The following is a 12,021-nucleotide window of genomic DNA, read 5'->3' as shown; positions in this document are numbered from 1 at the left end:
ACTTGAGGCACACCAAGGTTGTGACATGCCTTTAGCTTCATGTCTGACAGCCTGTGACCAAGGGGATTTCTCAGGATCATGATGTGGGCATACTTCACTCTGGCACTGTGTAAATGTGCCTATGGATTGTCTTTCCATGTGGATGAGTGTCACCTGGTCCTGTGTTTTGAGGAGGCTTTCTGTCCCAGCACCAGCACAGAGTGGCAGAGTCAAAGGCACCACTGAGCCAAAACAGTCCTGGAGGGCACATCTATCTACATGTCAGTGGGAAGGTGTGATTGCAGCACAGATGGGCCCATCTGTGGCTGACTGCCCAGGGATTTACCAAGGATTCCCAGCAGTTTCAGCCCCAATCCAGTGGAGCTCATGCTGATCATGGTACCCAAGCAGGCAACTGAAAGTTAGTTGAGATGTGTCTCTGAGGGCTGCAGTCCCCACATCAGACTGTGGTGGGGAGAGCCCCGTTGTGTCCACATGGGCCATATGCAAAAAAATCCTGCCAGTCAAATGCATTTGCTGTTGCTGGGGGACAGTTCTGTAGCAGTTCAGAGATATTTTGCAGTCTTTAAATGGTTCAACCTGTGCAGTGTAAAACTACATGGAAATAACTTGTCTGACTCAGGGTTTCCAGCCAGCAGTGACTTACAACCTTGCAACTGTTTTTCATTTAGCAGTGATAAAGAGCAATGCCTAGTCATTATTACACACACGAATATGACAGGACTGAATGGAAGCTCTTCTTTTCCTTATTCTTTTCCCCAGCCAGATTACAGAATTGGCAGTTAAGCAATTTTACCACCAACCGAGCTAAATCTTACCTGGAAATGCCTTACACCACAAAATGTAAAAAGCTCAAGTCTCTAGTGTGGTATATCAGCACAATTGTTAGTAAATATCCAGGCCGTTTAAGCTACTACTTGAGGCTCTTTTCTTCATTCTAATTAGAGATTCTTTAGCAAGGAACTTTTTTTTTTTAATGTACCTAGAGCAGCTGAGAGATAATGAAGCAGAGAAACAACAGGAAAGTGGTGGGAGTGAAAGGAAAGGTTGGCAAGGCAATTCCAAATCAGAAGCTCGAGGAATAAAACTAAGATATATGGAAGGATATTGGAGCTTGGGAAAGAACAGTAATAAAGCTAAAAAATAGCGTGTATGTCTGGAGACTATCAGGGAAAAAGGGAAAAAAAAAGAAGGCAGAAATTGTCTGTACAGCATGTCCTTTCCTTGGGGGGAAGACTGTTCTGCTCTGCAAACTTGGCTTCCTGCATGACATGGTTTGAAATTGTCGCTTTGTACGAAGACATCTGTGTAAATAGATCTGCCCCGTCTGTTGCCAGTTCAGGTTAGATGCTCTTTCTGCTGCTGATTTATGCTTCTCTCTTCCAGGTAAATGGCATGGACATTAAAAATGTGCCTCACAACTATGCCCTATCAATCCTGAAGCAACCCTGCCACGTGCTCCGATTGACAGTTCTGCGAGAGCAGAGGTACCGATGCCGAGGACTTTCCCTTGATGCTCACTGCAACAGGGACAGCAGTTTCCATGTTGTGCTGAACAAAAGGAGTCCAGATGAGCAGCTGGGAATAAAGCTCGTCCGCAAGGCCGATGAGCCGGGAGTATTTGTTTTCAACTTGCTGGAAGGTGGTGTGGCTGCCCGTGATGGACAGCTTCAGGAGAATGACCGGGTGTTGGCCATCAATGGACACGACCATCGGTACGGCAGCCCTGAGAGTGCAGCCCAGCTGATACAGGTTTGTCACCACCACTTTGACTCTGGTTTCTGAACTTCGCAAAAACCTAGTGGTGTATTTTCAATGTCCATTGCAAAGCAGGGCCCAAATTCAATATATGTGTGACTTGGGGGGAAGGAGATATGTCAAGATGGGTTGACCAGTTTACACCTATGAAAGCTCCTTGGTTTCAGTGTGAGTACAAGGGTGAATATGGGCAGACTCATACAGTGATGCCATTAACCATCAGGCTTTGTGTTGTACAGATTATTGTAAATATTCTCTTAGTCTGTGCATCACCAAAAAGTGATGGCATTTGCCAAAATGCAGACCAGTCTGAACCATTGGAGCACTGAGTCCATCTAGGTCCTGACTGCATCATCTTGGAAGGAGCCACAGTGCTCCCTGGTGCAAACCAGAGCAGCCTAAAGGCCTAAAGCAATGAATGGCATGTTTCAGGATAAATACCAGTAGGTGTTTTATGGCTGAAGGTACTCCATACCTTGTAGATATTTCTTACCTAGATCTAGTGTATGGAAATCCAGATGCTTTGGAAAAAATGGATCTGTAGCAGTGAAATTTTTAAAAATCTATCTTTAAACTCGTGTGGAGAAATAACAGGATGCCTCTGCAATGCACTAAACAGTTTTACCAGAAAACTGTTGGAAAAAACCCCACACTGTGCCTTTCTCAGCAAAGAAATAATTCAGTTTCTGCCTCATTTCCCCTCCACAACCATTTTAATTTCTTTTCTTTCTTTAAAGCCTATGTTTTTAGAAAACTTCGACATAAAAAGCAAAGCCAAGGATCTTTTGTTGTTTTTATCTTGTATTTAGAGCAGTTATTATACTTGTGCAATTTTACATTTCATTTGGAGTCATATTGAAAAATTTCATGTGCCTCAATAACAAGATGTCAAATCAGGCCAACTGGTTCCTCCTTGAAACAGGTATCATCAGGGTAACATGAACTGGACCTCCAGAAGCATCCGAATCCATTCATTTTGTGGAAAGGATTCCTCCTTTAGATTAGGTTCACAGTTTACACTTTTACTGAGAAGTTTATAGCACAGGTAAAAAAAAAACAGTATCCCCTTACATAATGCAAGTCATTGAAATTCTGGCCCAGCATTTTTCTGGATTACTTTATGTAGCTTACTAACTGGGAGCAGAAGGCGGCAAAGGGGGAGGTTTACATTCTCCAAGGGAAACAAGTCTGGAATGAAAACCTTTCTAAAAAGTTGGTATTCTTGGAGCAGTTCTTTATGGTTACAAAAGAAGGCAACAGAGCTTCATAAGCAAAAAAAGCCCATTCAGCCTAGAGATGAAATGGAAAAAATTACTAATGAGACTATTCACACATAAGTGATTAAAAACGCAACCAAAGCTCTTATTGGGTTCCAAAGAGTGGATGTTATTTATAATAATGCTTGAAATGAACACCAGTCCCCAGGAATTTAAACAACATGGCCATCAAAGAGGAGACTCAGGTTTCTGAACAGCCAGGATTACATTGCATTAATGTGAGCTCCATGAATCACATTTGTCTAATGCAAAATTCCCGGAACCTGTGTCTTTTTTGTCATGTTTTTTCATCAATTATCATTTGCCTTTCCTGTTTCCATGTTATGCCAGAGAAAAACCATTATTCTGAAACCACAACTGTTTTGCATTTGCTTCTTACACGAAGGGATGTTTTGCTGGGTCCTATGGTTTCTCAACAGTATCCTGCCTGTTGAGGTCTCAGCATGTGTCACTCACAGTATATTAAAGTCTTCAAGTGAATGGTGGTGCAAGCTTCAAATACACCATTGGTTTCTTTAAAAACAGATTTAATATTCACTAAAAGGTGGTGGTGGTTTGTTAGGCAAAGCACATCTGGAAGAACATCAGGTTTCTGTGGAATCTAATTCGTTTTGACCTCTAAATAATGAATAATTGAGACAAATCTGATTCTTTGGGCCTATAGCAGTTACACATCAGCATATGTGGAGCAGTTGTTAATCAGTAGATTAGGTGTCTGGCTGTTTATAAGCTCAGTCACGAGACCTGAAATGAAGAAAACGCGTAAGTGCTAATTAAGAACGCGCACACATCGTAACACTTGGGAGTTTGCTGCTTCCCATTTGTCACGTCATCGTTAGTCATGGATTTATGTCAGATGTGGCACTTTTAATCTAACTAACGTGACATTCCGCATCTGTTTTCCATGGGAGTGACAAGAAAAGGAGCAAGGTAACAGATCAGTGAGCGTTCATGTGAGCACATGAAGCGGAGCTGCACGGGTTGAGCCAGACTCTACTGATCCCAGATGTTCCCCTTCCTCTCTCCCTCTTTCCACTGACACAGTTCAGAGCAGCTGTGACAGGCACGTGACCCCCTCTCCATCACGACAACCACCAGCAGCAAAAAGCAGGTCAGGATGTGGCATGCAGCCATGCTCCACTGTCCCTGCAAGAGATGGGGCAGCTTCTGCTGAGAACTGCATTGCCTTCTTTTAAGAAGCAGTTGCCACAATGTCTCTTACACCCTGCTTGATTTACTTTGTCTGTCTCTCCAATTTGGTAGATTGTTTCAGCTATCAGCTTACATTCAGCCCCAAAGCTCACCTCATTCCTTTAATTTTTGCTTCAGCACAAAAAACAGGCAAGGGGTTGTGGGAAAAGCAAGTGATAAGAGGGAGGGGAGGAGGGATCAGAATGAAGCAGTAACTAGTATTCTGATCAGCAGAAACATTTGTGGTTTTTTACATGGATGTATGTAAATACAAAAGCTGGTCTTGTTGTTTGGATAACTTTTTAAAACACTCTGGACTTCTTAGAAATTACTCAACTTGACTGACCTGGAGACAAATGTGACATTGCGATAGAGACTCATGTTGAACTTTTGCTAGTCATTCTATGAGAATCAATCACATTTACAACTTTACTCTAAATAACCAACTTTGAGACTAACCATGTGGCAGCAGATGAGTTTTGAACTGAGGTTGCGTAAGCTGAAGTTGTTTGTTTTAGAGAAAACTGGATTCTTGTGGGGCCACATGCCCTTAGGATGTTGAATATTGTACTGTTCAGTTCACTCTCAATAATATCACATACAGAGTAGCAGCCAGGGTGGTTTCCTTTCTGCTGAGATACAGAATTCTGCTTTTGTATATCAGCTGAGTCCAGAGTTCTAGGATTAATATTCTGTAAAAATACCTAGAAAGTAATTTTGAAATCCACATGTATGTATCAAATGATATATTATGAAGCTGTGAAAAAACTAAAATCCTCCAAGATGTTAGGAAAGTAACAAAGGAGTGCAGACTTTTTCACTGAGATGTCACTTTCCCTGGAAATAGCTCAGCCTGAAGATAGAGATTTCAGTCTTGAAGATGGAGGTTTAGAAGAGGTAGATTGCTTTTTTTTAACTGTAGTGATATTTTTCAAAAGCATTTTTTAACTCCCAGCTGCTACTATTGAACCCAGCTTCAGAAAAGACAAACCAGACTATAAAAACAAAAATCCCAGGGGCCTTCTCTGGCTTCTGTTAATTGTCTGCAGGAGATTTGATTTCAATAGCATGACTGGATCTGGGTTTGGTTTTCAGCTGCTTGTTCAATGCCAGCTTTCCTTGGAGCTTCTCTCCAGCAGGCAGGGCACGTCAGTGTGTCAGCAAGCGAGTCTGGAGGTCTGATGCCCCCAGAGCTGTGGGACAGGAGCAAACATCATACAAACATCACTACTGCAGCCCCAGACCTCCAGACTTGCTTGCAGGGGGCTCCATTTGGTAATAACCTTCAAGCAAGCAGGCAGGTATTGCTCTGGAGATTGATTCCTGACAGTCCTTCCTGCCTCCCACAATACTGAGGTCTTTGACCGAAAGAGGAGGTTGTAGGAATAATTTTTTTATCTTCTGGTATGCTTCTATATCATCAAAGCTACTTCTACACTTCAGAATGTTGGTTTGCCCTTACGACAGAAATATATGATTTACCTAGCTAAACCCTCTCAGCATTGCCTTTGCATCACTGTTGTCCAGAACACCCTCATATGAGCCTCACTGAGGCAAGAATGAAGCCACATGCTTCTAGTGAAGCAGTGAATCAGAACTTCACAGAAGAAATTCACCTGTACACTCAATTTACAACACTGGAACACCTTGAAAATAATGAGCAAATATAACTCAGTAGAAGCTTTGAAGCATCTCTCAAGCACGTAAGTATTGATTGTGTTGTGCAAAAAGGCCCAGAAGCATTTGGAGTTTATTTTGGGTTAATTGTTTTTGCAGTTCCTGTTCCTAGAGTGAGAGTTTGGGCTGGTTTCCCATCCCAAGCCCTGTGTACTTCCTTGTGCCCTTTGTCTGTGCTCCAGTCCAGGAGGATTTTACTTCTCTAAATATTTGCACAACTCTCTCATTAGCAGGTCTACATTTGTCACCCTTGTTACCTGCAGTGGACTCAATTATGTCATTTACTCCCTACTTTCACCACTCAAGGCTTGAGTACATCCCTCATTACAGGGTTAATTGCATCTTTTTTAGGGTTCCTGTCCAGCAGCAGCCATTCTGTTTGCCTGTCTCCACTGTGGCAAGCATATTGCTTCTCTGTAGTGGTGTAGGTTGGTGTGTGAGAGCTGATCAGCACTCATTGTGGTAGATCACTGCTCACAGCCAAATTTGGGGCAAATAGGAAGGGTCTTTCATAGTAAAACCCCAAATATACTTCAAGAGAAGTATATATTGGCTGACAGGAAATTTTTATGGACTCTAATGACCTGAATTGATGCTGCTGCCTTATGTCATCACCACCACGTTAGTGGGAAATCCAAACCACACTAAAAACCACATTCTGTCAGTCCTCTGAGGCTGCAGCACAGAGGTTTCTTGCTCCAGGGTGGTGGAATTCACACTGTACTTCCTCCCACAGGCCAGTGAGAAGCAGGTTCACTTCATCGTGTCTCGGCAGACCAGGCAGCAGACCCCTGACATCTTGCAGGAGACGGGCTGGAGTTACAGCAGTGGCAGCCAGCCACCTTGTCCCACTGAGAGACACAACCCTGGCAAGGTGAGGGCACAAGTCTGGTTTCTCTGTTGTCTGTGGGACAGGGGGCTGAGAGAGCAGTGAACATTTCACTGTCTTGGACTGTTATCTCTGGTTTCTGTCACCAGCAGAATGCCTTATTTTGCAGTGGAAATGTAAAAGCTGTGCTGCTTGTTATTCATACACTGCTTCTGCCCAGACTCTGGGGTGGGAAGGAGAAGGCAAAGGACAGTGGTGGGGCAGGGGGCTGGGGTGAACACAGCATCCTGGCCATGGGCATGGATCTGGCCAGTGGATTTTGATGAACATTATTCAGTGTTTTTATGTGTGAAAAATACGCTAGAGTCTATTAATCTATTTTTAGATTTCCTTTTCCACAAAATCACCATCACAGCCCTTGTTAGGTGAGACTTGGATTGGCAGGAGTTAAACCAGAGAGCAGATTCAATGCTTGGCAGCCACTACCCAGTAGCAAATAATGTCCAACTAATCGTGCATCTGCAAGGCATTATTTCTTACTGAGGTAATGATTTCCTCAGGCAGATATTTGTAGGGCAGCAATCAGCTTGTGTTGCTACTGTACAATTTCTAATGAAGCTCCAGGCACCTGCTCTCTCTACCACATTGATCTGATTAATGGGCACCACACAGAATTACTTGGGAACATGACTTTTCTTCTGTGAACTGCACTAGATCCTCATTTTCTCCTCCCCTACTGAGAGATGTTAGATAGCAGTTCTTGGTAAATACAACATTACTGTGGGTATCTGTGAGATTGAAGGGCCAATTTTGACCTTGGAACAGACCACTGAATCATCACTTCTTGGAAGGGTCACAGCTTTTAGGGGGATTTCCAGTTTACCACAGGAGATAGGATCTACATAGATGCGTGAGTCAGCAGGCTGCAGTGAGCTTCTGCCCAGTGCTACCATTTGGGCACTTTCTAGGGAAGATCACAGACAGAAAAAGAAAATTTGAAGCTGCTCCTAAATCCCTCTAGATTTTCGTGTGTGCAATGGAGGGCTTGTATCAGAGAAAATGCTCTGGAAATAGATCAGGAGATCAGTACAGCCAGTGGACACGATAAGCATCAGGCACTGCAGGCTTTTGGTTTGGTACAATGATTACTGGAGAGTTATTAGCCCTTTTATAGGGTATGAGTGTATCAGTTTGAATTTCTCTTGCTTTTTTTTGTTAAAAGTTTAACTGAATACCATATGCAGTTCAGGATCTTTAAACTCCAAGCTTTGGCAGATTTAAAATGTTATTTATTTTTAAGTAGACACTAGTGCAGGAGTAATGCTTGCAAGTCTAGAGGCTGTGCATTGTCCAAATGCAGTGCAGCAGTGCACATTCTGCTCAAAACCATGCCAATGCTTGGTGGTTGGATTTACTGTCAAGGAAGTTTCCACTGTGTGGATGGTTTGATGAGTCTGATACCTGCTGCCATCAGCAGGATTGCTTTACTATGTGTGACTGATAGAGAGATTGCTAGCTGACTTAAGTTCTGAATAATGCTAAGGTGTTTTTTGTCCCCTGAGCTTACTGTAGGAGGTGGTTTTAACAGGTCAGGAATGCTCTCTTTGAGGGAAGCAGTTCTCATTGTAGAGCATGTATGTAAACGTGGGCTGAAATCTGCTCTCAAGCCTTGGCTGTATTCATCATCAAAAATAAACTGTAACTTCCAGCAGCTGTCTTACTCGTTTGATGGCTCAGGAACCACTTTTGGCCAAGATGTTGCCCTCATGACATCCTGAATCCATCTGGAAAACACAAGAAGGCAGCTTACTTTCAGGCCAATGCCAATGGCAACCAGCCATGCAGCCAACAAGGTGCTGGAGAAAGAAGAGGACTTGGGCTGCAGTGACCAAGTCCTCCTCTGGCAGCAGTGACGCTGGGTGCATGGTGTGCCTGGTCCTGCACAGGCTCTCCCTGAGCTGTTTTACTGTATACAGGGATAGGGGAGGCAACAGCCCCAACTGCTCTGACTGCTGCCTGGATTCAGAAAGAAGATGTCAGAAACACTTTCTTGTTCAGCCGAGGTTGCTAAGCTGGGCTGTAACCCATAAACGGCCAGATTTGATTTCTTTGAAGTCATTGGGAGCTTTGCCATTAATTAAATAGCACTTGTTTTTAATCGAAACTGTTTTCTTCCTCATTTCTAACAAATTGTCTAGTACTTAAAACAAATCTGTCTCCCTGTTGCTTGAGCAGACAATGTTCTCCCACTGTAGAAGCAGGTTAGCCTTCAGGTGAAGTACATTTTCCAAACAAACACAGCTATGTCTTTTGTCTTGTCTTTTGCCTGCAAGACACGTGTCATGGCTTTGATGTTGTATTAATCTGCTGTAAATATTTATTTTTCAGTAAATATACAGATGAGAAAAAAATTTAAAAGAGGAGGAGATGAACTGTTATGTTTTTCTTCCCCTGACCCCCCAGGTCAATTCAAAATGACAAAAAGGGGCAATTGTTTAAAAGAGAATGCATTGAAATGAAGTCACTGATAAACATTGCCTTTAACTGGTTTACTCATTATCAGTTGTACCTCCAAGCAAGTTCCACGTGTGTTTACTGAGAAAGGCTTTACTTGCCTTTCATCACTGCCTTTGTCTCAGCTGAATCACCCCAATTCCTTTTGCAACTATGTAGGAGAGGACATGTGGAAGAGTAGCTTCAAAGGAAAACTGCTCCTACATGGTTGAGCATACAAGTACCAATACTTTTATTATTTTTCTCTGAAACACAACAGGACAATTTGTTACCAATAACTGCTTTGAAATCTGCTTCTCTCAGTGCTGATTCCTCAAAAATCCTGTCTGAGACATGGTGGACACTGCATACATAATGTGACGCTCTGAATAGTTGGAGCTGCAAGTCTAATTCCAACTTCATGTTGTCTTACAAGATTTCAGACTGCATTTTTCTAAAAATTAGTAGTGCCCATGTCCCATATGCTTCAGGTTGATGGAAAGCCATTCCTTTCCAAGGGGAAAAGGTTGGAGTATTTTATACAAACATGAATGAAGCATTTAGTTTGTACAAAGATACAATTACTGTGTTTAAAATGTTTACACCTTAAAGACAGAAGTGAAAGGTTAAAATTATTTGGACTAGAACATTTATATTTTTAAAAAAGAGAATATAATAAAACCTTCAGAAATTTCTAGATTAATTTGCAAACCATTAGCCAAATTTCTCTGGCACAGTGCCTGTGTGCTGCACGGATCATGTGGAATATGTCCAAACAACTATATCAGCTTGGGTTTTTGTCCCAGTGACTGGGAGAAGACCTCCTTCACTGAGGTCCTTGTCACTGTGTTCCTGGAGCCCTGAGGCTGCCACCATTGTTCCATTCAAGCATCTAGAGATCCCTTCCCAAAGTCCTAAAAAGTCTGGGGTTTGTTGTCAGTCACATCACAGAAATCCTGGCATGGAATTAGTTCCACCAAACATACCTTTAAAAAAACCCGCAAAATAAAGATCCAGCCTGCCCTACTCCCATAAAAACCTCTTGCCACTGTCGGGTGTCATCCACCATTGTCACTACAGGAGCAACTCCCCTGCTCCAGTTTCTGTGTTGCTGGCCCAAGAATCAAAGTTAAATGTCTTTGTGGGGTCACGGATATCTGAGATATTAATGTGATTTTAAGTTAGTTTTATAGATTATTTTTTAATATTATAAATGTGAGGTCATGCTAGTGAATAAGAAGGTTGTTTTATTTTTTTTTAGTATACGTTTGAAATGCATTTAGCAGCATGATATTTACTTATGGGCCTAGAATGGGTGGTGCTGTTCCTGTAAGAGGGGGTGGGTCTTCAGGAGTTGATGCCAGGAGCACAGCTTATGAAATACTTAAGGAAATCAAAGCAAATAGCATTTAAAACCAGATTTTCTGGTGAAGCATCCTTGTCTCTCAAACTCTTCTATAAGGGCTGAATGTGTTGTAAATGTGACATTTGGTTCACATGGGGTTGTTTGAGCTTGTGTTCCTTCTCCATCCTGAGGCCACTTGTGAATTTGTTTCACCCTCATCCATGCACAGCCAGTGGTGTGTATGCAACTTTTCCTCTTCTAAAGAGGAGCAAGGGAATGGCTGTCCTCAGGCAGTAGAGGAATCTGTCACAAAGTGACCCTTTAAGAAGAAGCACTAGGAAGAGCACCGTTGAAGCCAATGGCTCTTCACCCTATTAGTATCCTTCTTTTTTCTGAGGAGAAACACAGAAATCTGGAAGAGAAAATGAAATTCTGTATTTGAGACTGTCCCCAAGAATTTTATTCCTTTGACTGAGGTGAACCATTTCTCATTATGCAGATGATGTTCAGACTGCAAGCAGTAAGAACTGTGACCTGATAGTCAAAGATATGATGACCAGTAATGATATTAATATCATGAACATTTTTTTTTAAACCAGATTCCTTATTTACATTTCAAAGACTTGCTTCTAATAGTCTCAACATTACAACACTTCAGATTTTGGTGGGAACAGTGCCTGACCTCAACTGTGAAAGCACAGAGTATCTTGGTGGTAGCTCTGAGTCCTCAGATTCCAAAGCCCTTGGAGAGTCCAAAGCCCTGGCCAGGCCTGGCAGATGGCTGTCCAGTGCTTTGGTATTCCCTCAACAAATACTCATTTCAGTAGAAAATGCCAAAGCTGTCAGGGAGGTCTCCATGCTCACTGTGTTTGTTATTGCTGTTTTCTCCATCACAGAGCACCCTTCACGCTGTCACCTGTCACGAGAAGGTGGTGGCTGTCTGGAAAGATCACACAGAGTCACTGGGAATGACTGTGGCAGGCGGAGCATCTAACCGAGAATGGGATTTGCCTATCTACGTGATAAGTGTTGAACCTGGAGGAGTTATCAGCAGAGACAGCAGGATAAAAACAGGTAAAATGAGGGGATTTTGAGATCCCTCTTTAATCCAAAGGTTGCCTTTGAAAATGAGGTAATGATAGACCATCACACATATTCAGCTATCCCATAGATTTTGGTATGTGACAGATTAGAGGGTCTCAAGTCAGCTACATAAAAGCTGTAACAGGGAGCAGTAACTGCCTCTGTGAAGTGTGATGTAGGCATTCTAGTAGAAAAAAGATAAATAGTTTTTAAGGGAAATGAGCTTACATCACCATCTCCTATTACTAAAATTTTCATTGTGCAACCTTCATTGATTTTGTAATGTAAACTTTTGTGCTTGTTTGTCATATATTCATGGATCTGAAAGAAACATAAAGGAGTGGGATTCCTGTCATGTATGAAGCAAT

The 12,021-nt window shown here is 42.4% G+C and overlaps 1 protein-coding gene across 1 annotated transcript in view; it reads left to right on the top strand.

Annotated features, from left to right (window-relative positions):
- The window catches only part of LNX1 (ligand of numb-protein X 1), a 61,233-nt gene that overhangs the window by 39,686 nt on the left and 9,526 nt on the right, over positions 1-12,021 (top strand). The window contains exons 5-7 of the mRNA XM_008491828.2: positions 1,387-1,752; positions 6,640-6,777; positions 11,467-11,644. Coding sequence (XP_008490050.1) covers positions 1,387-1,752; positions 6,640-6,777; positions 11,467-11,644 — 682 coding nt within the window. The remainder of the gene's footprint in view (positions 1-1,386; positions 1,753-6,639; positions 6,778-11,466; positions 11,645-12,021) is intronic.

The sequence above is a fragment of the Calypte anna genome, chromosome 4A, assembly GCF_003957555.1.
Source record: "Calypte anna isolate BGI_N300 chromosome 4A, bCalAnn1_v1.p, whole genome shotgun sequence".
NCBI lineage: Eukaryota > Metazoa > Chordata > Aves > Apodiformes > Trochilidae > Calypte > Calypte anna.
The sequence above is the reverse complement of the archived record's forward strand: the minus strand, read 5'-3'. Positions and strand labels throughout refer to the sequence as shown.